This window comes from Mastacembelus armatus, chromosome 17 (assembly GCF_900324485.2).
Source record: "Mastacembelus armatus chromosome 17, fMasArm1.2, whole genome shotgun sequence".
Lineage (NCBI taxonomy): Eukaryota > Metazoa > Chordata > Actinopteri > Synbranchiformes > Mastacembelidae > Mastacembelus > Mastacembelus armatus.
In genome coordinates this window covers 15,246,807-15,271,404 of record NC_046649.1, presented here as the reverse complement: position 1 = coordinate 15,271,404, position 24,598 = coordinate 15,246,807, and the positions used below count along the sequence as shown (strand labels likewise).

At 38.1% G+C, this 24,598-nt stretch overlaps 2 protein-coding genes across 8 annotated transcripts; one reads left to right on the top strand and one right to left on the bottom strand.

Moving 5' to 3' along the window:
* Positions 1-552: 552 nt before the first annotated feature.
* Positions 553-15,155, bottom strand: wrnip1 (WRN helicase interacting protein 1). 5 transcript variants are annotated; one of them, XR_003296048.2, is made up of 9 exons: positions 6,486-7,171; positions 5,404-5,598; positions 4,774-5,012; positions 3,931-4,154; positions 3,049-3,204; positions 2,735-2,814; positions 2,304-2,594; positions 1,513-1,559; positions 553-1,416 (listed from the first exon to the last, which is right to left on the bottom strand). XR_003296048.2 is itself a non-coding variant. In XM_026313290.2 (8 exons), exons 1-7 carry the CDS (start codon positions 7,122-7,124, stop codon positions 2,313-2,315), a joined length of 1,815 nt encoding a protein of 604 aa, XP_026169075.1. In that variant the 5' UTR covers positions 7,125-7,171; the 3' UTR covers positions 553-1,559; positions 2,304-2,312. The 5 variants fall into 5 exon arrangements, 4 of the variants coding, with proteins under 4 accessions (XP_026169075.1, XP_033181533.1, XP_033181534.1 ...); XM_026313290.2 differs by having other exon boundaries at positions 553-1,559; XM_033325642.1 differs by lacking the exons at positions 553-1,416; positions 1,513-1,559 and adding an exon at positions 14,426-15,155 and having other exon boundaries at positions 1,823-2,594; positions 6,486-7,057.
* On the top strand, positions 4,982-24,187 carry mylk4a (myosin light chain kinase family, member 4a). 3 transcript variants are annotated; one of them, XM_026313285.2, is made up of 14 exons: positions 4,982-5,110; positions 8,167-8,400; positions 18,452-18,548; positions 18,912-19,347; positions 19,759-20,102; positions 20,318-20,423; positions 20,890-20,983; positions 21,300-21,409; positions 21,630-21,771; positions 21,894-21,964; positions 22,072-22,200; positions 22,272-22,424; positions 22,547-22,625; positions 22,787-24,187. In XM_026313285.2, exons 2-14 carry the CDS (start codon positions 8,275-8,277, stop codon positions 22,832-22,834), a joined length of 1,935 nt encoding a protein of 644 aa, XP_026169070.1. In that variant the 5' UTR covers positions 4,982-5,110; positions 8,167-8,274; the 3' UTR covers positions 22,835-24,187. The 3 variants fall into 3 exon arrangements, with proteins under 3 accessions (XP_026169070.1, XP_026169071.1, XP_026169069.1); XM_026313284.2 differs by lacking the exons at positions 4,982-5,110; positions 8,167-8,400 and adding an exon at positions 15,700-16,259 and having other exon boundaries at positions 22,787-22,835; positions 23,044-24,187; XM_026313286.2 differs by lacking the exon at positions 4,982-5,110 and having other exon boundaries at positions 8,146-8,400.
* Positions 24,188-24,598: the final 411 nt, after the last annotated feature.

Sequence of the window (24,598 nt, the reverse complement as noted above, 5' to 3'; positions counted from 1 at the left end):
TAAATAATATAACTAACTAGTGATAAAAATTCACACATGTATTGCAATGTTCGGAACAGCTCAATCTGACTTTCCAGCTGCTATGAGACTTTTTTTTTTATTTTTTGATTTGTAGTCAGGCCACATGGAGAATGGGAAGAAAACTCCCAGGCTGTGTCTACTGTGCATAAATAGCTCTGTTTGATGCAGCAGTTCAAGAGATGGAACTGGCATTTGTCCTTCTGGTTGTTATGACAGATGAGTTCACAAAAAAACAAATACATACAAACACAAGCCAGGCATATTACTCAGCTTATCTGACTCTCACTGCATGAAAGTGTCAGGGTGTGGTGAACCCAGCCACCAGCCCAACACCAGTCGTGTGGTGAATGGGGAAGAAGCTCATCCATACAGCTGGAAATGGCAGGCGAGTCAGTACAAACTCTTTTCTGTTTCACAACATGTTTATGTCAACATAAAAGCAGCTATAGCCTATATGCATATGAAGAAAAACACATACATTTTGCTTATTGAGTAAAAATTAAAACTTTTATTTTCCAATCAGATTTCATACATACAGGGTGGTTCTTGCTGAACATGACATGAACAAGGAAGAGGGACCTGAATAGTCTGTTATGGTGAAAAAAAAAGTTTATTCTGTGGGTCTTGTGGATAGGTAACAGTCCCTTCTGTAATAACCACAGTGCTGTATATCTGAGCATAGACTATTAAATAACACAGTAAATATATCCTTGAAATAGGTTTTTACCGTGGGAGTTTCTGATTAACAGCAGCTGGGTAAACAAGTTTTGCAAATGTAAATGAATACACCTTAAACTGTAGAAAAAACAGACACTCCATACAGTTATGTATTATAACTACTCTGAACAAGAAAATAAGATTAATGACATGTTTAATTCTTGGTGTTTCATAGGAATGATACTGCCTTGCTCAAGCTGGAGAAGAGTGCTGTCATCAGTGATAAAGTTCAATTGGCTTGCCTGCCTCAATATGGTGCTACACTTTCACACAACCAGTCCTGTTATGTCACAGGCTGGGGTCGTCTCTACTGTAAGATGTGCTGCCAAGTCTATTAACAACTGGGTTATGTTGCTGTGTGCTTCATTGCTGTGGGACCAATAGAGATAAATCAAATCTTGTTCAAATCCTCAGCTGTTATTGCACCGAGTATGTAATTTTCTCTTTAGCTGGAGGTCCCCAAGCAACAAGACTACAGCAGGCCTTACTTCCTGTAGTAAGTCACAGTGTCTGTAGTCCAAGTGACTGGTGGGGTAGCTCAGCAAAGACAACAATGGTCTGTGCTGGAGGAGAGAGCAAGTCAGCATGCCACGTAAGAGCACAGTGTCCAGCTTTGTTTGAAACAAAATGTGCCATTGTCCAGCGGGCCAATATCTCCAATCATTCTGCAGGGTGACTCTGTAAAGGCAGAGATGGTAGATGGTATATCGAAGGAGTGACCAGTTTTGTGGATGGACGTGGTTGTAATACTCCTCAAAAGCCTACAGTATTTACCCGTGTGGCATCTTTCTCTCCTTGGATCAATGAGGTGAGGCAAATCACTAAAATGGAAAAAAATGCAAAAACGACCACAGTCCAAAATCAATCCACTTATATGAAGACATTAAGTAAGCTTTGTGAAATGCATGTGTAAATCGATTAAATTGTATTATTTCTCTGCAGACAATGGCCCGACACTGAAAACATTTCCATAACTAAATAATACTGAACAACACTATGGTACATAAAATGTTCATATCATCTCCATTTTGTGCTTTATGACAATATATTGATTATATATAAAATAATAACATAATATATAGTATTCATATCATAAAGCAACATTTTAATCAATGTGAACAATGTACGTATATTTTACAAAAACAGGACAAAGGTAAACCCCAAGCATATAATCTATTATATCCATTATGCAAATACAAAAGCATATGTGTATATTTAGTGTTTCGTTTTGTTTTGTAATTCCTTTGAATGAGAAAGAACCTCACTGTGAACGTAAGCAGAAGTAAAGTAAAACAGACTATGTGCATTCTATGACGTGTTCAAAAACATCAGACTTAAGTAAAATTGTAAATGTATTTAAAGATAACATTATGGCTGAATGATGCGAATATGGTTCTTTTATGTTTACAAATGATCACGTAATTAAAACACATCAAAATCATAACTGTAAGTGTGAATGTTGATCTGCAGTTCCAAAAAAACTTACATCATGTCCCAACAGCTGGGATTATTTTTCATTGGATATCCTTGGTTTAAACAATATATTATGTACTGTAAATGCTTACAAGACAAACTCATGGGTCTGAAGGTGTCCAGGTGAAGAAGTTGATGCCCTCCAGCTCCTCAGGTAAGTACTCCTGCTCTACAGGGCCGCTGAAGGCTGGGTTGTACTTGTAGCCTTTAGCATAGCCTAATTGTTTCATCAGCCTGGTGGGGGCATTGCGGAGGTGCAGGGGGACAGGGGGCAGGGGGCCTTTATGGTTCCTCAGACAGGCCTTAACATTATCATAGGCCCTGTAGATCTCCACCGACTTGGGTGCTCGTGCCAGATACACCACACACTGAGCCAGTATCACCTGTAGAGCAGAGGTACAAGGGTAGAGTGATAGAAGTAAACTCACTGGGATACAACTACTGTAGACTGGCTGTAGACAACTGACTGCAGACTGACTCTTTAATTGAAGACTCAAAATCAACACGCATCAGGCAAGCCTACCTCACATTCAGGCATCCCAATGAAGTGACAGGCCTGGAAGGCAGACACAGCCTGAGGAAGAGCAGAGGGATCTGCCATACCTGAGAGAAATGAGACAGAGGGCTTCCAGTCTAACTGAATAAAAATAACTTTTCTTGCACAAAATCCTACAAAAGCATGCCAACAAAATGCATTTGTAGGCATGCTCAAAGGTCAAGAAGTCCAGGTCTGATAACACACTGGCTCGCATAAAAGTGGCACTTTCACAGTGAATTAAATTATATCAGATTAAAAAAAAAAAAACTACTATGGTGGGATACTGATATTTCACATACCAATATCCTCGCTGGCAAAGCGGACCAGTCTGCGAGCCACATAGAGGGGATCCTCACCACCCTCCAGCATGCGGCCCAGCCAGTAGAGAGAGGCATTCTCATGGGAGCCTCTCATAGACTTGTGCAGTGCTGAGATACAATTGTAATGCTCCTCACCTGTGATACACAAACAACACATCAACATGTGAAAACAAAAAACAAAAAAACAGATTGCTCTTCAGGTGGCAGAACATGAACTATTTTCTGACCTTTTACCATGGCCCAAAGACTATTATATACACATTTTCTCATAAAGACATGCTGCACTAAATCAAATACAAAAACATAAAAGGAAATAAATAGCAGAGTATATAAAGCCATAATGAAGTGGAAAATACTGTCTCCATTTAGGTCATTAGTCATGCTGAGGGACAGTTAGACCAAGCTGTGAAGGAGGGAACAGTAAATCTCAGTCTTTTGGGACAGCTGATGTGTTATGTAACAGGACAATATGGTGGACTAGTAGAAGTCATATTGGGAGGGGGGGTTATCCATGGATATGCAGGCAGGGAGGGTTACATAGGGAGGTATTAATGACTGGGGTGTCTTAAATTACACTACCACCTGCTAATAAACACAATTCTGAAGTTACTAATAATTGCAAGATGACTAAACAAAAATTCTGAATGTATGCATTACTTACCTATCAAGTAAGTAACAGTGTCTAATTTTTATCAATCATTAGTAAAACTTCATTAAGCACAGAAAAGCACTGCATGGAAGTTACCACAGCAGGTGAAAAAAAAAAAAAAAAGTCTGCCATAAAGTAGCGCAAGATGAAGAACAGTGGGGTTCATGGGGGTCATTTTGGTAACATTAAAATGATAAGTACATTTGTCTTACCAGCTTTATCATAGAGAATATGGGACCTTTGAAGACCCTCTTTGGCATGCTCTTCCTTCACCAGTATTTCTTGAGAAGAACCATCTTGTACTAAAGTGTTGGGCCGGGTCAAGCTCATCTGAGCCTGAACAGCCAGCTGCAGACTATTAAGTCCTGCTCTTGCATCTCCATCACAGAGGTAGGCTATGGTGTCTAGAGCTTTTTGTTCAATGTAAATTTTTGGCCTAGGAAAAGATTAAACATATCAATATCAGTTCTTTTTGCTATACAATTTTTTTGTAAAGATGTTATACAATCACGAAATACAATCTGAATCAATAATGGTGATAAATGTTGAATAAACATCTGGTTTAGGTATTTCTGTTCATTTGACAATAAGGTCATTGCTGCCAGATTACTGCTTATAATAATAAATATCTGAAAACATACTTCCTCTCAGGTCTCTCATATTAGTCTGATATGATCACTGAAAGCAAAGTATTTGTGCTTAACATTTAGCAGTTTATTGTAAATGTGCTACTTTTTATTCATGTCTGGATTACGTAGGTGACTCAATATTCCAGAGCTGACGGGTTTAAAGGAAAGTTGTTTACATATTTCAGCTGTCTCACTGTGAAGAACTCATATGCATATTCTATTCTATCAACATATCAGACCAGACCAGAAATTGGGTGACTGCAGTGGCTCCAACAGATTCTAGTACAGGCCTCCCCATATATTATCTGATGTCACCAAGAGGAGGAGAGGGCAGGCCTCACACTCAACCAAAGGATTGTGAGTTGTTGGGTTAAACTTGGTGATGACACATGATACAGAAGGCTCGGAGCCCAGAGGAGCACTTACTCATGTCCATTTGTTTGTTCCTGATCTTTATGATTTGCTGGACCTTGTCCCAAAACTCTGATCCCCAGTGTGGCCACGGCCCTGCCCAGGATCGAGCCCATTGCCTCCACAGAGAGCTTCTCCAGGACCAGCACCCTGCACCGGCTCAGCAGGGCAGAATTCACTTGGAAGGACGGATTCTCTGTGGTTGCCCCGATCAGTGTTACCGTCCCACACTCCACATGGGGAAGAAAGGTGTCCTACAGAACCACATATTAAGTGAAGAAAAGAGAGAGAGTAAACTAGAATGAAAAGAGGTTAAAACAATGCCCATGACTGAAAGGACAGAATATCAAGAGTAAGTATTTGTTTGGCTACTTTCGGAATCTCTATTAGAGAATTTTCACATTTTGCTAGCACTACGATTACACTCCTTTACACTTACATTACTGTGATAAGTGTTTTCAGGCTTCGAATTATATCAGTTCATTGAATAAGAATCTAATTGAATTAATGCAGGGATTTACTGTCATTACTGCTTGAGTCATGCAGCAGTGTGTTGTGAAGCTAATGGTCCATGAAGTTATTAAAACTCTGGCTGATTGGGTAGTTTCAGATAACATTACCAGGTTTGTCGGCTTCATACCGCACCTGTTGGGATTTGTTGAATCGGTGAATTTCATCGATGAACAGGATGGTCTTCCTCTTGCACAATCGGAGCTCATTCTGTGCCTGCTTGATCACCTCTCGGACATCATTGGTGGACGCGCTGGTTGCAGACAAAGTGACAAAACGAGCTGTGCCATTCTTTTTACTGGTGCTGGCTATAATGTGAGCTAGAGTGGTCTGAAAAACAGAAGACAATCAAAACAATGTTTTCAAAGCATATGCAATGTCTTCAAGAAAAAAATAAGTAAAAGCATGATCTACTTTAGCATGTTAATTATCTTAGATGTGAGCACCTGTATATCTTTATTCCCTACTTTTTAAGCCACTTAATATTCCAGGTTACATAATGCACCTTCCATTAAAAGCTTATTATTCCCATCTTCTATGTAAATCCTTCTAAAAAGCTCTAAAGATAGCCACCTGTAAAATAATGATGTAAGACAACTGGCAGAGGTTAAATGTTAGTAAAGCATGTCAAGTGTAAGTATGGCAATCTGCTGTACAACAATTCATGCTAATAGCTTAGCATACCTAAGTAGTCATTAACATGTTGTATTCAGATCTGGCAAACAGAACATCTGCACCAAACAAGAAATTTTTAAGATGTCATTTTAGGCAGTAAGAAATTCATTTATTTTTTAAATTATATTTTCCCCCAAAATTCTAATATTTTATCAATTAAACGACTCAAACTGAAAAAAAAAATAGTCAAAGATAAAATAAATCTTTGTCATAGTCATAAAATATATGGAGTAGAGTTTGACTTTGAGTACTTTGCTTGGAGTAGGAATCCAACAGGTGCACTGTTTAAAGCAATTGTTGCATTAGAGCTGAAACAATTGTGTATCTGTAGGTTTTAGACAGACAATTTTATTTGCTGTCATTTCATAGAGCGAATAGATTAATCAGAGATCTATGGTGTAATGAAAATTGCATCCCTTTCACTAATAGTTGGGCATCATCAGGCTTCAGTTACTCTTGTTCAGGGAGATGTGTGTTACAAAAATCAGTAGGTCACTGCTGCAAATATCTATTGCAGGGCAGGGGGTCTTTCACCATCGCACCTTTCCACATCCCGGTGGTCCCCACAGGATCAGAGATGGTATTTCCTGGGAGTCGAGAAGTGATCTTAGGAGTGTTTGCTGGCCTACAACTTTACTTTGACCAAAATATTCCTCCAGTGTGTTTGGCCTCAACATCTCCGCCAAAGGCTTGTCCATGGTTAGCAACGTCCGTGGTGACAAATCCCGTAAAGTCTTTGAGGTCTTCCCGCTGGGCGCAGATATTTGGCTGCTCAGATTTTCTGTACCTGCTGCTCCAGGTTCAGACTCATTCAGTAAGCCACGTTTAAGCCCCTTGTTGACCGCACTGGAAGCGCTTTGTTTACTGGTAAACAAACCATCCCGTTCACTCTGACCTGAACTTTTACTCTTGTTGGTCTGAAAGAGAGAAAACACTGGAGATGACGGTGGCCCTGGCATTGAAGAGCAGCTGGACGCACCTTTGTTGACAGTGGGACTGGACGGCACAACCTCACCAGTAATGCGAGATTTCTTTAAAGGAGGTGTGCTATCGTCAGTAGCGCTTGTCAGCAGACATACGTCGAGGTGTCCGTTAATTGTGGCAGCCTTGAAGCCTTTAAAACAAACAGGACATTGCACCGAGTCATGGGCTGTAACATTAGAATTCATCTCGTTCGCCATCTTCTTTCCCGCAAAACTTTGACCTTTAATCACATGACCATGCCATGTCATACCATTTCCACAGTGATCGTTGGAAACTTCTGCTTTTCCTAAACGTTATGTCAAAATGTGCCTCTCCCTTTTTACTGGCGGAATATGACGTTCATCCAAAGATTACGACCATTTCAATAACATTTTACTGAACTTCATTTGGTTTCTTTCCTGTATGTGCGCGTTTATGTGCTGATGGGACAGTCCGACATCAGGGGTTTTCCGGTCCACATGACATTTTTTTTAACCAGAAATGCTAAATGCATATTGTCGGACGTTTGGGAATGATACTAATGGCATATTTTAATTTGTCATTTATATATGACTGTAACAGATTTCTCAAAACATAGGTTGGATGGAGACCTGTATTTCCGGAATACTGTGGTACGTAAATGCAGCAAATATCTAGGCAACAGCTCCGTATGTTGATCAACAGAGTGGAAGATCACGGAGTTGTTGTCTTCATAAAAAAGTAATTAGTCTAATTAGCCTAATTAGCCTAATACTCATTTGCATTTCCCTTTGACTTTTCACTTCCAAACATGAACAACAAATTTGCATGAGCCATCCAGGACATTGTTTATCAGCTCTGAGATTTACTGCACTGGCTGAATGTGCGTTTATGTCTTATTTTAATTTACTTTATTTGATTTAAATTTATTTTATGTTAAATGTCTTTGTTTTTAGATGCTCTTTTCAATGCTTTTAATGTAATTATATGCCTTGTAAAGCACTTTGAATTGCGTAGTGTATGAATGGTGCTATACAAATAAATTTGCCTTGCCTTGAATAATATGGCTAATAGTCCCCAAAGATGTACGATGCAATTCAAATTCAATGCAATATTATGGCAATATAAGTGATTTATAATTTAAATGAATGAAAAAATTCAGGAGAATTGTAAGTAAAAAACAAAACTCTGAAATGATTTAATGCTGCATTTATTTTTTTTTTAAACTGCACTGGTGCTTTATTGCAGCCTCATTAAGTATGTCACTCCTTCTCTGCTCAGGTAAAAGCTCGGCCAAGAGAAACACACCACAGAGGCCAACTAGGCTGGGAAGACGGAGCAAGAGTTCAGAAGGAAAGGGCTGGTGGCCAAGTGCCCCCCTCAGGGAGAATGGCCAAGATGAAGTCAGTTCATCAGTGTGCCACTGGCCAAAACATGACCAAGCTGGCCTTTTCCCCTCACTTAGAGAAGGTGAAAACAATGCGCTGCTTCTGGGAAATGAAGTTTGAACCAGAGGTATCCATGCAGTTCCTGAACTCCTTATAAATTGTATTTAGTTATATAGATATGTTTAGTCTTTTTGAATCAGCCTTTTGAGTCTGCACCAATAGGCTACCAGCAGAGGGTACTAAAAGTCTCATACATTTTTATATAACATAGCTCAGCTTTCATGTTAATTTTTTAAATAAGAGACTGTGTCACTAATTATCTACTAAATTTAAAGATTAAAAAAATCCAGTTTTCCTACTTTAACCAAGACTGTCAAACCATAATATTTACCAGAGTATAAAGTGGCAAAATATGATACCATGTATAGAGCTTACCCACTGTACAAGTGCCAGAATTGCTTTGCATGCATTAATTTTATCCACTGCCAAACTGTCTGATAGCCAAGAAGAACCAAAAATAGTGTAAAATATGTAGTCTGAGATTCAGCTAATCACATGTTATAGCTGAAGCTTAAGTAATCTACTGTAAAACACAACGAGCCATTTATAAGTAATCAAAGATGGGTTTTGCTTTTATTTCTCCATGGCAGCCAACAGATTAATTCAAGCAGTGAGAGCACTGCGTTCGTCCAAAAATGAGCTCATTATTGTATTTGGCAAAGTCAGTGGTGAAGCTGGAGGAGCCCAGGGAAGCTTCCACACATACTGCACATAGCTGTGACTGGCCACCCTTGGCTGCATTATGCATTCTTGGCCTTTTGACCATTTGGATTTCACACCCAAAGCGTGTGATTGTTGCACAACACACTGAAGAGTTCAAAAATCCTCAGAGGTACTTACCATCATTTAATACATAAACTATGCCTTAAAAGGTAACTGGAATTGGCATTTAATAATATTTCTATATCGAAATTACCTTTTTGTTTATGTTGCCTGTTGCACTTTAGGTTTGCAGAGAGTGGAAGCTGATATAAAGTATAAGTCCCATGGGATAGTTGGCGTGACATTCATAGCACTGGCTATTTATTTACACCACAGCCAAGGTCTGTAGAGACATGGAAACTAGACACTATATCACAATTCTGTCCTTTTTAAATGTCAATACTGTGTTGAAGATTAATCTTGCTTTCCCTAGACTGTGGTTCACATAGTTTATAGGCATGATTTCTGAGAGAGGAATAAGACAAAAGGCCATAGAAAAAAAAAGCTTGCTGTGAAGTAAAGGTTGCTGGGGGTTGGACAGAGTGATAAGAGAATGTCTCTCAGAAACCCTTTGCTGGCACCTGTCACTCTTTTGTCAGGAGGACAAACTGCCCGTCCTTTGGCTGTAAGTGCTGATGGGAAGGTTGACAGAATTAACAGAGGCTGTGGAGGATAGTGTAGTATTAATCTTTGGGCGGTCTGTACCATGAAAGGAGCTGTCATTTCTTCTAACCCTCCACTTGAGACACTTCTTCCTAAGATCCAAGACGTCCTTTGTAGTTAAAGATAGGACACACAAGGCGCTAGAAGAAGGATGAAAAGTAAAGCGAAGCCCATGGGGAACTTTGTTACAGGCTGGGATATTTCGCTTGTCAGCAGCATGTGTCTGGTTGCCTCCTACATGTGGCACAGGCTGTGTGATGTACTCTGCTACAGGAGGAGACATAGAGCATCCACTTCTTTTGCCATTCAGGTATATTTAAGTATGTCGGATTTCTTGAATAGTATTTAAATATTAACTGACACTACCACAATTACGCTTTCTAAAAGAAAAAAACAGCAAAAATATTAACCAAGTGGCATAGAAGTTGTTGGTCTAGTAAAGCTATTCACATTTTACAGTTTCATTTTGTGTGGTTTATTGACAGAGAATTCCCTAAATGACCTTTTCATGTTATGATTGATATTGTTGATTTATTAGTATATGTATGGTTTAATGTTTTGAAGAACTACAAGATGAACAAATAACAATTAAGAACAATACAGTTGTATTATATTTTTAATATTCTACAGCTTCACTCATGCATTATGAGCTGCAAGAGGTTACGGTGCAGAGTTTGGATCAGAAACTAATGTACACTAATTGCTTGAAATCTGTGGACGATATCCACCTCACATGTTCTACTGAACAGAGCAGATGCATGATGCTTTTGTGATGTATTGTTGCTCTTAGCCACATGGTGGACTCTCAGCCACCTTGTGTTGCAAGTTTCATCTTTAATATAGTGCCTTAATTACTTCACCCTCACACAAGAAACGTTTTCTTAGTGCTTATTATTTACTACTATTATTTTTTTATTAACTTTTTTTAAACAAATTTTAATGTTATATTTTTATATTTTGTCTAGAAAATTGTAAGCATGACCAACATATGGAAGTCATCATTGTGTACATTTTATGTAAGTGCTTACTTTTCGCTCACCCTTCATGTGTTATCCTTCGGCTAAATGGCAAATCTAATTGAATTAGTTAGGTCTCGGATTATCGTTCAGTGTTAATGTGATTGGAAGTCGAGACTGGTAATAATGATGCATATGTTTTTTTCAATGTTATGGATGGCAGCAGAAAGGCTAAAACATGAAATAAGATGTTGCTGGTCTTTATCAGTGCAGAGTATAAAGAATATGCTGCATGGATACAATGAGCTCTAGTGGAAGAGCATGACAGAATGAAATACAGGGTTCTTTTGCTGCCATCTAGTGAATAAATATTTTACATGGCCGTTGTGATGTATAGCATTGCTATTAATGGTGACATCAATGTCATATTACATATGGTTGAAAATGCAAGTGCAAAATGCTTTCCTACCAGATAATGTTCAGTTATGAAATTAATATCTGCATCATCTATTTGTTTCTTTCAAACTTTATGAAACTGTTTGTTTCATTAATTTTTTCTTTCAAACTAAATGAGTACATGTCACTTTGCCTTTTTTTAAACTGCATAATGCTTAGTTACAGTATACTGAAGGAATTCTGTCTTGGTATAAATATTTATGCTACATGTTGCTTAAAAATCACATGCTCTGTAGTTATCTTTATTGGTGTGATAGTACACCTCAGAGACAAGCAGAAGCCCCTGTCCCCTCTCTTGTTTCCATTCCTCTTTTGGCATTTAGAAGATCCACACTGACATGTACTATAAGGGATCCATGCGTAGTATGTGAGGTAAGGTTTCTTTGTATTCTATTACTAAACTTTACCCTATATGACATCCTTAATGTAAAGGTCACATTACATCTCGATACTGATAATAATAGTCTATCTAGGAATATCTTCCACAACAAATTTGACTTTTGGTGGAAGGAAATAAAAATACTACAGCAGCGCCTTTGAAATTACATTGAGCATTGCTATAATAGAAAGTTAGGCTATATGAGATTTGTATATCATCCTTGCTCAAATAATTTTATCGTAATTTTTCCTAATTGCTGTATTGACTCAACTGAAACAATCATTGACTGAAACAATTTATTGATTAATCAATTAGGTGAAAAATAAAAAATAAAAATAGTTTCTTTTCATTTGATTAAGCAAAACTGCCATAATGCATAGATTCCAGAAAAATGCTCAAATGTATGTCTTATTGTTTTCTAACTCTTATCGGTTTTTAACTGTTGGTCAGACAAAACAAACAATATAACCACTTATTTAGCTATTCTCAGATAATTTATTAGCTGAACCATAATTAGTACCCATCCTGCAACATAATCATTTTCTGCTCATTTCCGGTCCAAACAGATTGTGAGCAGACGTGTGTTGCTTTGTAAATATTACTGTGCACCTTCAGCTCTTCTTCCCCAAAGTACCTTTCAGTATTATAAGTAAATTATGTAGCAGAACTTGTGTGAACTGTTTTTATAGTGTACAGCTAAAACAGCTCCCACTGTACCTCTGAAAACTCACTGTTGAGTTTTTATGCAGATCAACAATGCCACCTAATGTTCAAACTAAAACCTGAGTTAGAAGATTAAGATCCTGTACTTTAGTAGCGCCAGCAACACCACACCATAAAAATTCCGTTACATAACCCCTGTGTATTTTATAAGATAATTTTATGTTTGGTGTGTTGAGTCTTAAGTAACTAGTAACTGTATAGTGTGATTAAAAAGTACAATGTTTAACGAGACCAGATACATAGAGTTTCACATATTCCAGTTCTATGAGGCATTAGGGCCCTTTCACAGGCCAGACAGCCATATATGTCTATCTGTACTTGTAAACATTGAAATGCATTTTAGTCTGTATACTTGTAAGAATTTATTTGTACATTATGTTGATCCTATGTACTGAACTAGTATAATATAATCTAGAGTTATATAAACACAAAAAGTATGTCAAAGTGCAGCCTTACAATGTGAATACATGCCAAGAGAAAACCTGACATGACTAAGAAAGTGCAGACGATACTTAGACATTTGTACGAGGAGTAAAGTTTCATGGCTGTCACACATTTAAGCACACAGGTTTCCAAGAGAAAGTATAACGAGAGCCGGCAGGCTGTGTGAGTGGAGGTTGAAGAGGTGACTGGACAGTAGCCACAGCACACAGACTTGGTGCTTCACAGGACATTGTGTTCTCTGTTAGGGCGGCAGTGCTCCATTTTAACAGTTCACCTTGTCTCAGATGCCAAGCAAATAACCTAACATGGAGGGTTATGTAGTTCTTATTATTCAGTCAAGTACTGATTCAGGTTACTCTCACTCTACGTACTCTCAGTTATTATCATCTCCAAAATATACATTGTTTATTATAAAAACAAAATCAGGCTTAATTGAATGTCTATGACTTTAAGCAGTTGTTTGGCTACAAAATTTTCATTGAGGTATTTATTTATTTTCTATGTTCTTATGATCATTCACGTTATAATCAGGTACCCTATTCACCTGCATATATGTACATTACATGAATAAAGATATAGTGAAATTATTCATTAGTTGAAGCACTATAGTAATAAACCATCCTAATGCTCTATAGAGATTTTCTAAATACTTAACTTCAAAAGACAGCCAAAAAAAAAAAAAAGATTGTGATTCTACAATCATTAGGAGTACAAACATACATGGTGTCCTTAGGTTTTACTATTTAAAGCAGCTAAGCTGCTGTATATCAATTTACCTTAAACGTTTTTCCAGTCTACAAGCCCTTCAGCTCAAACTACAAGGTCAACCAGGACACGCACACACATACAAAAACACTGAATTGTTCCATTTACACAGGCTTTCCAAACATCCATGCAGTGACAGTGTCACCAAACATCCTAATCATTTTGCTGTCACCTTAACTAAGTGACATTTTAATCACGCAGTAGACAGGGCAGTGATTTCTCAGCTGCAGCCTTGTGTGCTTGGTCTGTGTATACACATACTTGGGCTTGGCAGAGATGGTGAGAGGGGACTCTGAGTACTAGTCATGATACTGTTTCTTTCTTTGGCTTTCACTTCACTGTAATGTGTAAGTGATATAAACTTGATATTTTCTTTATGTCATAAGCTTCAGTGGTCTGTTTATATCCTCTGCAGGGTTTAAGAACCTTAAAGTACTCCCCTACTGCTAAGCATTGCAAGCTATAATATCATTGTGAGTGCCATTGTGTATTAACCTTTACTGTGCAGCAGACTTCTTTAGCAACCCTTTGTTGCATTTCTCAAAAATAAATTCTTTACATTCTGTTTGCTGCTTGTGTGGAAAAAATCCAGTCTGTCTGTTCCATGCACATCACTGCATACGAAAGTTGGCCAACCATGACCCTGACACAAATTCACTCAACATGCTCCAAATGACCTACTCTGTCTGTCATCTGTGGGCATCCAAGGACAGGTGTGATTGTCCCTGTTTCTGTTTGAGTGATTGATAGTTAGTTTCCCTCTCATCTGTTTCTGCCTCATCAGAGTCACTTGTTTTTTTTCTGCCTGAGCCACCTTGCACGAGTGAACCCAGATCTCCTTTTACAAGCCTCACTGGTATAAGAAAATTACACCAGGCTTTGCTGAAAGCAGCATTGGTTCTTATCTAAATAAGCAACCTATAATATGCAACCTGGTGTTATGACTTGTCATGAAAACAGCAAACAGGCAGATAAACTCCTTTCCTTCCCTTCCATCTCCTTACCTCACTCAACTCCACTCTGTCTGCCAAGTTCACATCCCTTCTTGGTCATGCACTCATGAGCCCAGTTCTTGGCTTGAGCCACTGGCATGACATGGGTTTGGCTGGGGTCACTGTGGCTCAATTTGCAGTCTGTGCCTCTGTTGTCAAAGGTATTTTATGGTGGCCTGAGGAAAGCTTGGTGCTATCATCTGTGGATTTATAGGGTCAAAATAAGTTTGTGAAAGAAATGTTTAGAGGAAATACTTTGAATAACCAACAGTAGGTGCATCTAGTTTTTAAATGATTTTGACACTAATGTTGTTTCCCTAACGTGCTTCAGTATTTATATAAGTTGACATAAACACATCTGTTAGAATAAATCAGACATATTTTGGTTTATATAGAACATGGCTTACGATTGTATTACAAGAACTAAGTTAAATTTGATCCCATACTCTCTTAAGGAGGTTTATCAGTGGATGTTTTGTCAGTGAGTGGGCATTGTGTAAATCATGTGTGTCCCTCATCTCTTCTTTCATCAGAAGGACTAAGCATCTTACTGTAGGTCCCCTTCTCCAGGAACCACAGACTTTCTCATGTTTCCCCTGACACTGTGTGCAACTTACATCCATTCAGGGAGGGAATTTGCATTGCAACATGGTATCCATTCACAATACCGCATACAGCAAATTGTGGCTCACGCATCTGATATGACAAGTTAATGTCGCTTGAGTAGGAAAATTTGTAAAAATGAATGTGTGAATTTAATGATTGTCCCATGAGTCTTACTCAGTGAAGTACTGTGGACAGTGACCATTTTGACACCCAGCAGGTGAGTGACGGTGTTAGGCTTAACACTTAAAGGGTCTCAAATGTCTCATAGCTGAAGCAGTGCCAAGCCCCCACCCCAAACACTTGCCCCCCTGCTGACGTAAGCTGTCCATTTACATTTAGGGACACCGGCTCACACCATTGCCAATACCCTTCCTACAGTGCAAAGAAGCAGACACCAGGGTAAAATTGTTATAATAATATATAATTTTTTTTTTCAATGTAATATTAGTTTATATTTTTGGATGTTTTAAATACTCATCTTCATTGCTAGTAATTGGTGATTTTTTATCTTGAAATTTTTTTTTAATCTCTTTTTTGTTTGTTTCACTTTTTTGTATTTTAATTACTTTGCACACCAACAGGAAGCACTGAAGGGTGGAACTGGCTACTATTTTTAAAAAAGTCTTCATTTCTTTCGCTGACGTTATTGGTCTTATTTTTTTTTTCACGTTGGTGCCTTAACTTGATTTTCACATCACTGAAAGCCATGAGTGCCTTGGCAAAGAACATAGTAGGAGATGGCAACAGTGCACACTTTGACCTCATCCAAACTCGAATTGATTCATTGAGCAGCAAGATGGACAAGCTCATCAACATTCAAGTAAAAGTCCTCAACCGACTAGATGGGATGTCGGAGGACATTGACATAATTGAAAAGGATATGGAGAATCTGAAGGTTGATAAGGAGGAGATCCATCTTCCACCCAGGGTAGTGAACCAGACCCAGGTCATGGGGCATGAGGTGAGGGAGATTTGCCAGAAGATGAGCACCATCATGTCGGTGGTGAATCAGCGGTCTGAGCAGCAAGCTCAGAAGCTCGAAGGGGTGGAAAAACTGGTCCTCAGCATGCAGCAGGTGATCAGCTTCATTGGGGAGACGGTGAAGAATTCGAAGGTTATGGAGCTGATGTGCAAAGGCCCTGCAGCTCGGAAGGGCTCCAAGCCTGCAATAAACAATAAAGGGAAACAAGTAATTAAGAAGAAATCATCAACTGACTCAATAAACAAGAAGCTTGACAAGGTGAGAAGAGTCAGAAATAAGAAGCTAAACTAAATAATTTAGTACTTACCATGTAGACAAGTGTGGAGCAGCTGCATTATATTGCTGTTGCATAAAGCTCAGATTCTGAAGTGTGGAATTACCATTTTGAGGTACAGTTTCTGAAGTATTGCCACTTTCCACATCACATCACTACCAACATCTAGTCTCGATCTTGTCAGTGTTGCAAAATATGCTATATATTTCCTATGCTGATTTTGAGTTCTTAGATCTTTCTACGATCTCACTGTTCTTGGCAGAACATATGAAAATGATCATAGCAGCAAAGCTGACCAACAGCTCTCTTGCCTATGAATGTGACTTGGCTTGTCAAGTGCTTCATAAAATGAGCAGGGATAGTGTTTGGGCTTCAGCATGTTTACACTTGCCAATTGCTGATTGATGGAAAAGTAATTATGAATGCTAATTTTATACCGCTATGTAAGCAACAGCAATATAAATGTCACTTATAGCTTATATACAGTCTGGATTTGACTCACAATTATACATCCTCTATCTCTACCCATGCGGAATAAAACACGATCATCTATCATGAGCCTGAGGCTCCTGATAAGATGTCCTGGCTGGGCAGGAGAGGGCCCAATGTGAAGGGGTGAAATGTGAGCTGCAAAGTTTGGAATAAGTGTTTTTGGATCAGGGCTTCAGTGTTTCACCTCATCAACTCACTAGCAGTCTGATGTCAACAAAATGTAGTGAGTCAGTCTCCCTACCATTCTCTTTGCAACAGCTCGTGCCAGTTATTTGCCTTGTTCTCCATCACTGGTTTCCAGTAGGTAGCTCTTTGTTATAAAGTGTGTATTGCCTAAAGACTCTGTGAGTCTTTGCTGATTGCAGAATGTCAGAGTAAAAAATATCCCCATGACATTTTATTGCTAGTGATAATGATGTCAAACTCTTTGATTTTCACAAGGTAACCAGTGGTGTTTTGTAGGCATTACATTACCTGCAACACTAAATTCACCTATAAATTAAACTGCATGTTTGGTCTTTATTAACTTATCATGAGACAGCCCATGAACCCATTTAAAGGTCACTAAATGCTGCTTGGTATCAGAGACACGAGTTGCACTTACAGACATGACAACACTCCTATTACTTATATAGATGCAGATATCTCTTTTCCTCTTTAACCAGCAAGCACAGAGCAAACTCAGTGGTTGTGAAATCATGTGACAATGTTATTACAGTACATACAGTATGAAGTAGTTAGTGCACTGTGTGCAACAATGCATTCAGTTTTGGATAAGTATTTGTGTTATTTTCTGACATAACTTAGTGAAGCCTTTAAGTTTATGGCTTGATTGTATTCAGATGATTAATGATCACATACCAGTCTGGCAGCTTGCAAATGACTCACATTTCAGGGAATTTCTGTTGTCGTCAGAGTGCTTGTCAGATGCTTGCACCTTTTTCCTCGACCTCCAGAAGTGTGACATACCTTTTAAGCAATTCCCTTTTCTGTGGCCTCTACATGCTCCCCCCCATACTCCCAATCAGAGATTTGGACTCCTGAAAACACTGCTGTCACTGGGGAAACATTGCACTCAAAATATCTACCTTCCTGTTTACCTCACGACACCATTCAGGGAACAAATGCGAGACACTCTGGGGTTCAAGACAGATTTTTCCATGCTAACCTGATCAGAGAGTGTTTAGTGTGTTTCATACTGTCGCCTGCAATATTTTCCGCACAGGGTCAGCATTTCATTCCATTGCTGAGTGCGACAAGTGATAAGCTATAAATTCTCTGCCCTGCTGTTGTCTATCCATCTGTTTTGTGTATTACATGTGACCTTAACTTCATCATATCAACCTTTCCCTCTTACTGACATTCATTCTTAATGTAACATTGTAAGATTTTTTGCACAGCCACACCAGACCTATGTTATAGTAAATTTGGCAAAGAAAAAAAAACAATTGTTCCCTTTCATTTTGGGGTGGTCAATAGCACCAGTATGAACAAGATAGATTTTTTTATTTTTGACTGCAAACTCCAGATGAAGAAGAAAATCTACTAACATTATAAATGTCACATTATGAATGTCCATTATTATAGCTGCTATAATTTATTTGAGGATGTCAGAATTTTGTATTGACAAATTAGACTTGATAAACAGATTTTGGCTTTCACTGTTTTTATTTGTATTTCACAGTTGAAGGACTGCAAAGTGAAAGAGGGGAAAGAGAAATCATGTTTGAGCCCTAAGGATCTGAAAGCTCAAAAAAAGATGAAACCCCCAGACACAACAGGTGCTGAGATCAACTGAAACTATTAGCTCTGCAAAAAAAATATGTCAGTGCTTAAACTCTCATAATCTGATACACGAGCAGCAATGTACATAAAAGCCTGCATTTGCTCTCAAAATCTCTATGACAGGGGCATCTTCATGTGTTAGAATGATATTCTATTATACTATTATAGTACAGAACACTGGTAAATACTACTAGTATGTATGCTGGGACAGAAGCCTAGTTCAGAGTGAAATGTCTGGCAAACCTATGTTTTATCTATATCCAAAAATTCTTTCAGTAATTATGCATTTTAATAATGTCAGAAAGCTATGAATATCCACCAGGCTGTAAAACACTAAATCCACCAATTCTGTTTGGTAGACTCCCTCTCCTTGGCGAAGAAGATTTTGCTTTCTGAAGAGGTGCAGAAACTCAACAAGGAAAATGCAGAGAAATCAGGTCACCACCTTGTCCCTGATCATCTGGATCTGGATCTAGAGGCTGGAGTGCCCCCTGAAGCTCAACAACCTGATGGGTCTGCTTGCAACTTGGTGGACTACCTACGTGAAGATTCCCAAGTGGTTGCGACTGAGAAAGATGTCGTTGAGGCAGGTAGTGAGGAGGAGTTTGAGGACAATGTGCCTGAAGAAGAGGCAGCGATTATTAAGGAACCCAAGCATGATGTGGAAGATGTAGTGAAAAAACTTGAAGTCCCAGTGGAAAAGAAGGAAGAAGATGCTTCTGTTATTAAAGAAGTAGCTGAAGTACAAGAACCCCCTGCAGCTCGAGATGACAAAAAAGAACCAATTTCTACAAGGTAGGCTCCTCCATAAGAGACTGGTCAGTTACTGTTGAATCATATGATGATTTCATATTCTCAAATATCAAATGAGCTGTGAAAAATAACATTTTATCATGCCACTTTAAGATCTATACGCTATATATACTATACAGAATTTTTGTTTGATTTTTGTTTCTAAAATAACGGTGTACACAATAACAGATTCAATGACACATGATTCTTTTTAATAGAGTTCAGAGCATAAGCATCAAATGTAATGTTTTTATTTGTATTTTAACACTGGCCAACTATAGCATTGTATTCCATCATCATTTATTTATTTATTAGCTTTATTCCACCTTAAAACACACAAAACATTAAAAAAAACCTCTCAATTTGAAATAAAAATTAATATAAAAAAATAATCTATGATCAATTCTATTTCAGCGCGGATGAGCACAAAGAGTCCTCTTCACCTGTAGTGGCCAAGCAGAAGACAGTAGAGGTCATCAGCACAAGTATCAAGACCATTGTGACAGAGAAACACTTTAAACTGGAGGAACACATGTTGAGCCATGAGGTGGTGGTGAAGGATGAGGAAGAGGAGAAGGAAGACAACAAGGAGGACAAGCAGATGCTTGATTCTGAGGCCTGGGCCATCTTCAGTGCAGATGGTGTTGAAATACAGATGAACCTGAAACAAATGATAGAGAGAGAAAGAAAGGAAAACAATGCAATAAGTAATGCAGAAAAGGAGGAGGAGGATGATGATGCTGAGCAGTACTTCATTGGTAAGTCAGATCGACCTCTAATTGTGGTGGGAAGTTGAAAATTTAAATACTTGAGTAATACAGAACAGATTTGATGTAACTGAGAAACACTATTTCCATTTCATAGTCCCAGTAGATAACAGTGACAAGTTGATTTTTCAACTGTAAAAAACATCCTGCTTTGTATATATTTCAGTCTGATGGTATCTTTTCTCTTGTCTCCCATCATCCTTTAGACACCACTCCTCCTCCAGCTGCTCCGTTTAACCACCGCATTGTGTCAGCCAAGCCCAACCAGATCAGCAACTTCTACACCATCAGTTGGCAAGAGGTCCTGGGCGGGTGAGTGCTGTACTTTTCAAATCTGTTTTGTTGAAATCAAAGACAGTGAGAAAGACGTTCTCAATTCCCAAAAGACTAATTATGTAACAACCCTCTTCCACCCCATCTCCTCTCCCCTGCTTCATAACTTCAGAGTCACAGCAGTTATTTTTACTTTAGGACTGACTGGTATGTGAAATTGTATCTCCAATGCCAGCTGGTAGCTAATCACTAAGTGGTAATCCATGTCTTCAAAGATGAGACACAACCCAGCTCAGATTTAATAAAATAACAGACTAAGCTGTATACTCTTCTAAAACATCCCTGTTTGAAGCAAGATCAGCTTTTGATTTGTCATGGGAAAACACTTAAAACACTGTTTCTGTTCTCTGCCACCACTGTTTCTAGGCGGGTAAGATGTACAGTTTCAGGTGATAAAGTTGGCAACTATATAAATCAGATTTTTTTCTCTCTCTGTGTTTTAAAGGGGTCGTTTCGGTCAGGTGCACAAATGTGTGGAAAACTCCTCTGGTCTCACTTTGGCAGCGAAGGTCATTAAAGCCAGGAGTCAGAAAGAAAAGGTACAGCGCACAACATACACTTCAAAGATAACGGGTTAGTTAACTATAGTGAGTGCCACGCCATATGACAGCAGGAGAGGGGCCTAGCCACAATTTTTAGTACATACTTCTATGCGACAGAGCCATGCTTGGAACAGAAGCTGACAGAATACTTCTCACCAAGTGAGAAATATCTGACCTTGATGAGAAGATGCATTGTCTCACAGTAGAGAACAGCTGACACCTCTGTGTGTGTGCATACTCCCTTGTCTGCGTGTGTCTATGTTTGCATCTGTCTCTGTTTGCCTGCTTCTGCATCTGTCTGTGTTTTTGGTAGGAGATCGTGAAGAATGAGATCCAGGTCATGAATAATCTGGACCATGCCAACCTGATCCAGCTCTATGCAGCTTATGAGTCAAGAAATGACATCATCCTTGTACTTGAATAGTATGCACCTTCTTTTACATTTTCAGCATGTTTATTTGCTTGAAAAAAACATAAAACTAGAGTTAAACCTAGAGTTACTTCAGTAATGCCCATTAGAATTTCCGTTACTTGTTTCACTTTGCATGACATATTTGTTCTCAAGAATAAATAAGACAATACTTTGGAGTTCATATGTGGGGGTGCTTGATTAGTGCTTTTATGCATTTGTCTTCAACCTTAGTGTTGGTGGAGGGGAGCTGTTTGATAGGATCATTGATGAAAACTACACTTTAATGGAGCTGGATGCTGTGGTGTTCATCAGGCAGATCTGTGACGGCCTGCAGCACATGCACAAAATGTACATTTTACACCTGGACCTAAAGGTAACAAAGTCATATTTATGACATAATGATATTTTTTAGAACAGACCTAGAACATTCCCACAGCTTAATCAATAAATGTATTCAAGCATTAATCTTTTTTTTTTTTTTTAAACAAATTTCAGCCAGAAAACATTCTCTGCGTGAACAGAGTCACAAATAAGGTCAAAATCATCGACTTTGGTCTTGCCAGGATGTAAGTAGTGCTGTGTACTTTTTTAAAATCAAATTTTATTGACCGCTATATCACAAAAAATCAAAAATGCATTTGACATGAATTTTGATTACATAAATACCACATAGATATAAACCAAGGGAGAAGCTGCGGGTCAATTTTGGCACTCCAGAGTTTCTCGCTCCTGAAGTTGTCAACTACGACTTTGTGTCATTCAACACAGACATGTGGAGTCTCGGCGTCATCACCTACATGCTGTAAGTAAAAAACAAACACATGCAAAAACTTTAAAAATTGTTGTTAATGGCTGTTTGTCTCTTCCTGTTAGCCTGAGTGGTCTCTCTCCCTTCCTGGGTGATGACGACAGTGAGACTCTTAATAACATCTTGGCCTGTCAGTGGAACTTTGAGGAACAAGAGTTTTTGGAAACGTCTGAAGAAGCCAAAGATTTCATCTCCAAAGTCCTTGTTGTAAATAAGAGGTGTATATCTTCCATTTATGTCTTACTATATCTCTCTTCTGAATATTTACATTCTACCTGGTCACATTAAAACATAATCTGTGCATTGAATAATCTGTGGGTGACATTGTGTTTTTCATTAGTTGGAGGATGGGGGCATCTGAGGCTTTACGACATCCTTGGTTGTCTGATCCAGTGCTTCATCATCGCCTTCATACAAAGGTACAATACACAGTACAGTCCTGAATTTATCCTCAATAAGATAAAAAAATATGGTGTAATTAAAGAAATATGTTAAAGAAATACAGAAACCTAAACTATGTGCCACTGTTAGAACTGAAATGTTTACTGAAGTATTATTTCTGGTCTTCTCCATTTCACAGAAAACTATGTGCAGATCCCGACGATCATCATGTGTTCCTGATGGTTAAGGTTGGTCTGTAGTTTGTTTTGACCAATTTCAGTCTTTATGTAGTAAATATTAGTACAACCTGTCATAGGAACATTTTCAATGCATCCACAAGGGGGAAGCATGTCTCAAATTTTGTGCAGGGGAGCACAGCACAAATAACACACTCAGTATCTGCCAGATGTAATAGTAGTCATCTGAGAGTGGATTTCCCCACACTGTCTTTTTTAGGGCTCAACAACAGTGATGGCTCCATCTGTGGCCACTTGGACCAACCCTCCTGTCCATATAAATTACCTAAATTTCAGTCCATGCTGTGGCATGACCGAAATTCAGGATAATCCTTAAACCTTTTCCTGATATGTGATCCACTGTGTTTTGTTAAAGTAACCAATATACCAAAGCAATATGCAATATGATAACAGTGTTATTCAACAGGGGTTTGATGGTGGGTTGTTCATATACTACACCATGTACTACATATGCCTTGATTAATGTATAATCCAATACTGTAAAGCTGGAGAGGGTGAAAAAAAAATAAGAGGATCATCTTATCACATTAATCAGTTCCCTTGCAATCAACACTGCATTATAAAGCTCATAGTTATAGTTAAATTCTTCTTGAAACTGTGTCTAACTCAGCTGTCAAGTTTGTCATTTGTGGTTTTGTGTTTTTGTGTTACATCACTTTGTAAAGTGTTTTTGGGCTAAATAGAGGAAGACCTGTAGATTAAAAATTCTGATTTTCTTATATATTAGGGGATAATTAATAGTTGTATATTGTGTGTATGAACATAAGATGATTTGTGCAGTTTGTGTCATGAGTTGTATGTAGTATGTGCACTTTATATTTATTTAAACTGATTATACATGAATGCACCGTAGTTCCATTGAGAATTCTTGTCCGAACTGTTCACCAACACGGTTAATGTCTTATTGGTTTTTTTTTTGCATGTCTTTATATGTTTATGTGCTTTATTAGCTATTAAAGCTTAAACCTTACGCACAGTAAACACTTTTAAAAACTTTTTATTTTATTTTATTTTATTGTACTATATGCTCGATCATCATACCACTTTAGTGCTGCATATTCAGCTTACTTTAGCTGCTTTTTTCACATTATGGAGTTAACATTAAAACACCTTCTGTGAAGGTTCACTAGCTGTAAGTAATACTCTACTTAGATACTGTTGCCTAAGATGTTAAAATGTTGTTAGAATTGCATTTATGTGGTTCCAATTTAACATTGTAATGAATGTCATATTAATTGTTCTTGAACACAGATAAAAAGTTCTCACCAAAGTTTAGCTACTTCAAAATCAGCATGTATGTTTGAAGTGTGTACACATCCATTAAACTGAATCTGTGTTTTTAATCAGCGTGTTGACTCTGTGATTATAAAACCCAAAGCAGACTGAGTAACACCTTACATGATATTCTGAAACAATCTTCAAATAAATTATATTTTTATATTAGATTAAATGAAAACAGTATTATCTAAAGAACAGCTTGCCACTAGTCATTGGGCAGCAATTTAAAACGGAATATGTCAATTTTAGATATACAACTGAGGTAATGACACATTCTTAATATAACAAATTTGTCAATTTGTGATCTAATATTAAATGTAAGTCTAAACTTTGCCAAATATTTTCTACATGATTCCCATGTCTCTCTTGGGTTTAGCTGTGAGATAATCACATAAACATTTTCACATCTCTTGCTGGGTTATTGCGAGGACAACATTCTCTGTGTGATTAGAATCCGCCTCCACAAAGCATTTTTC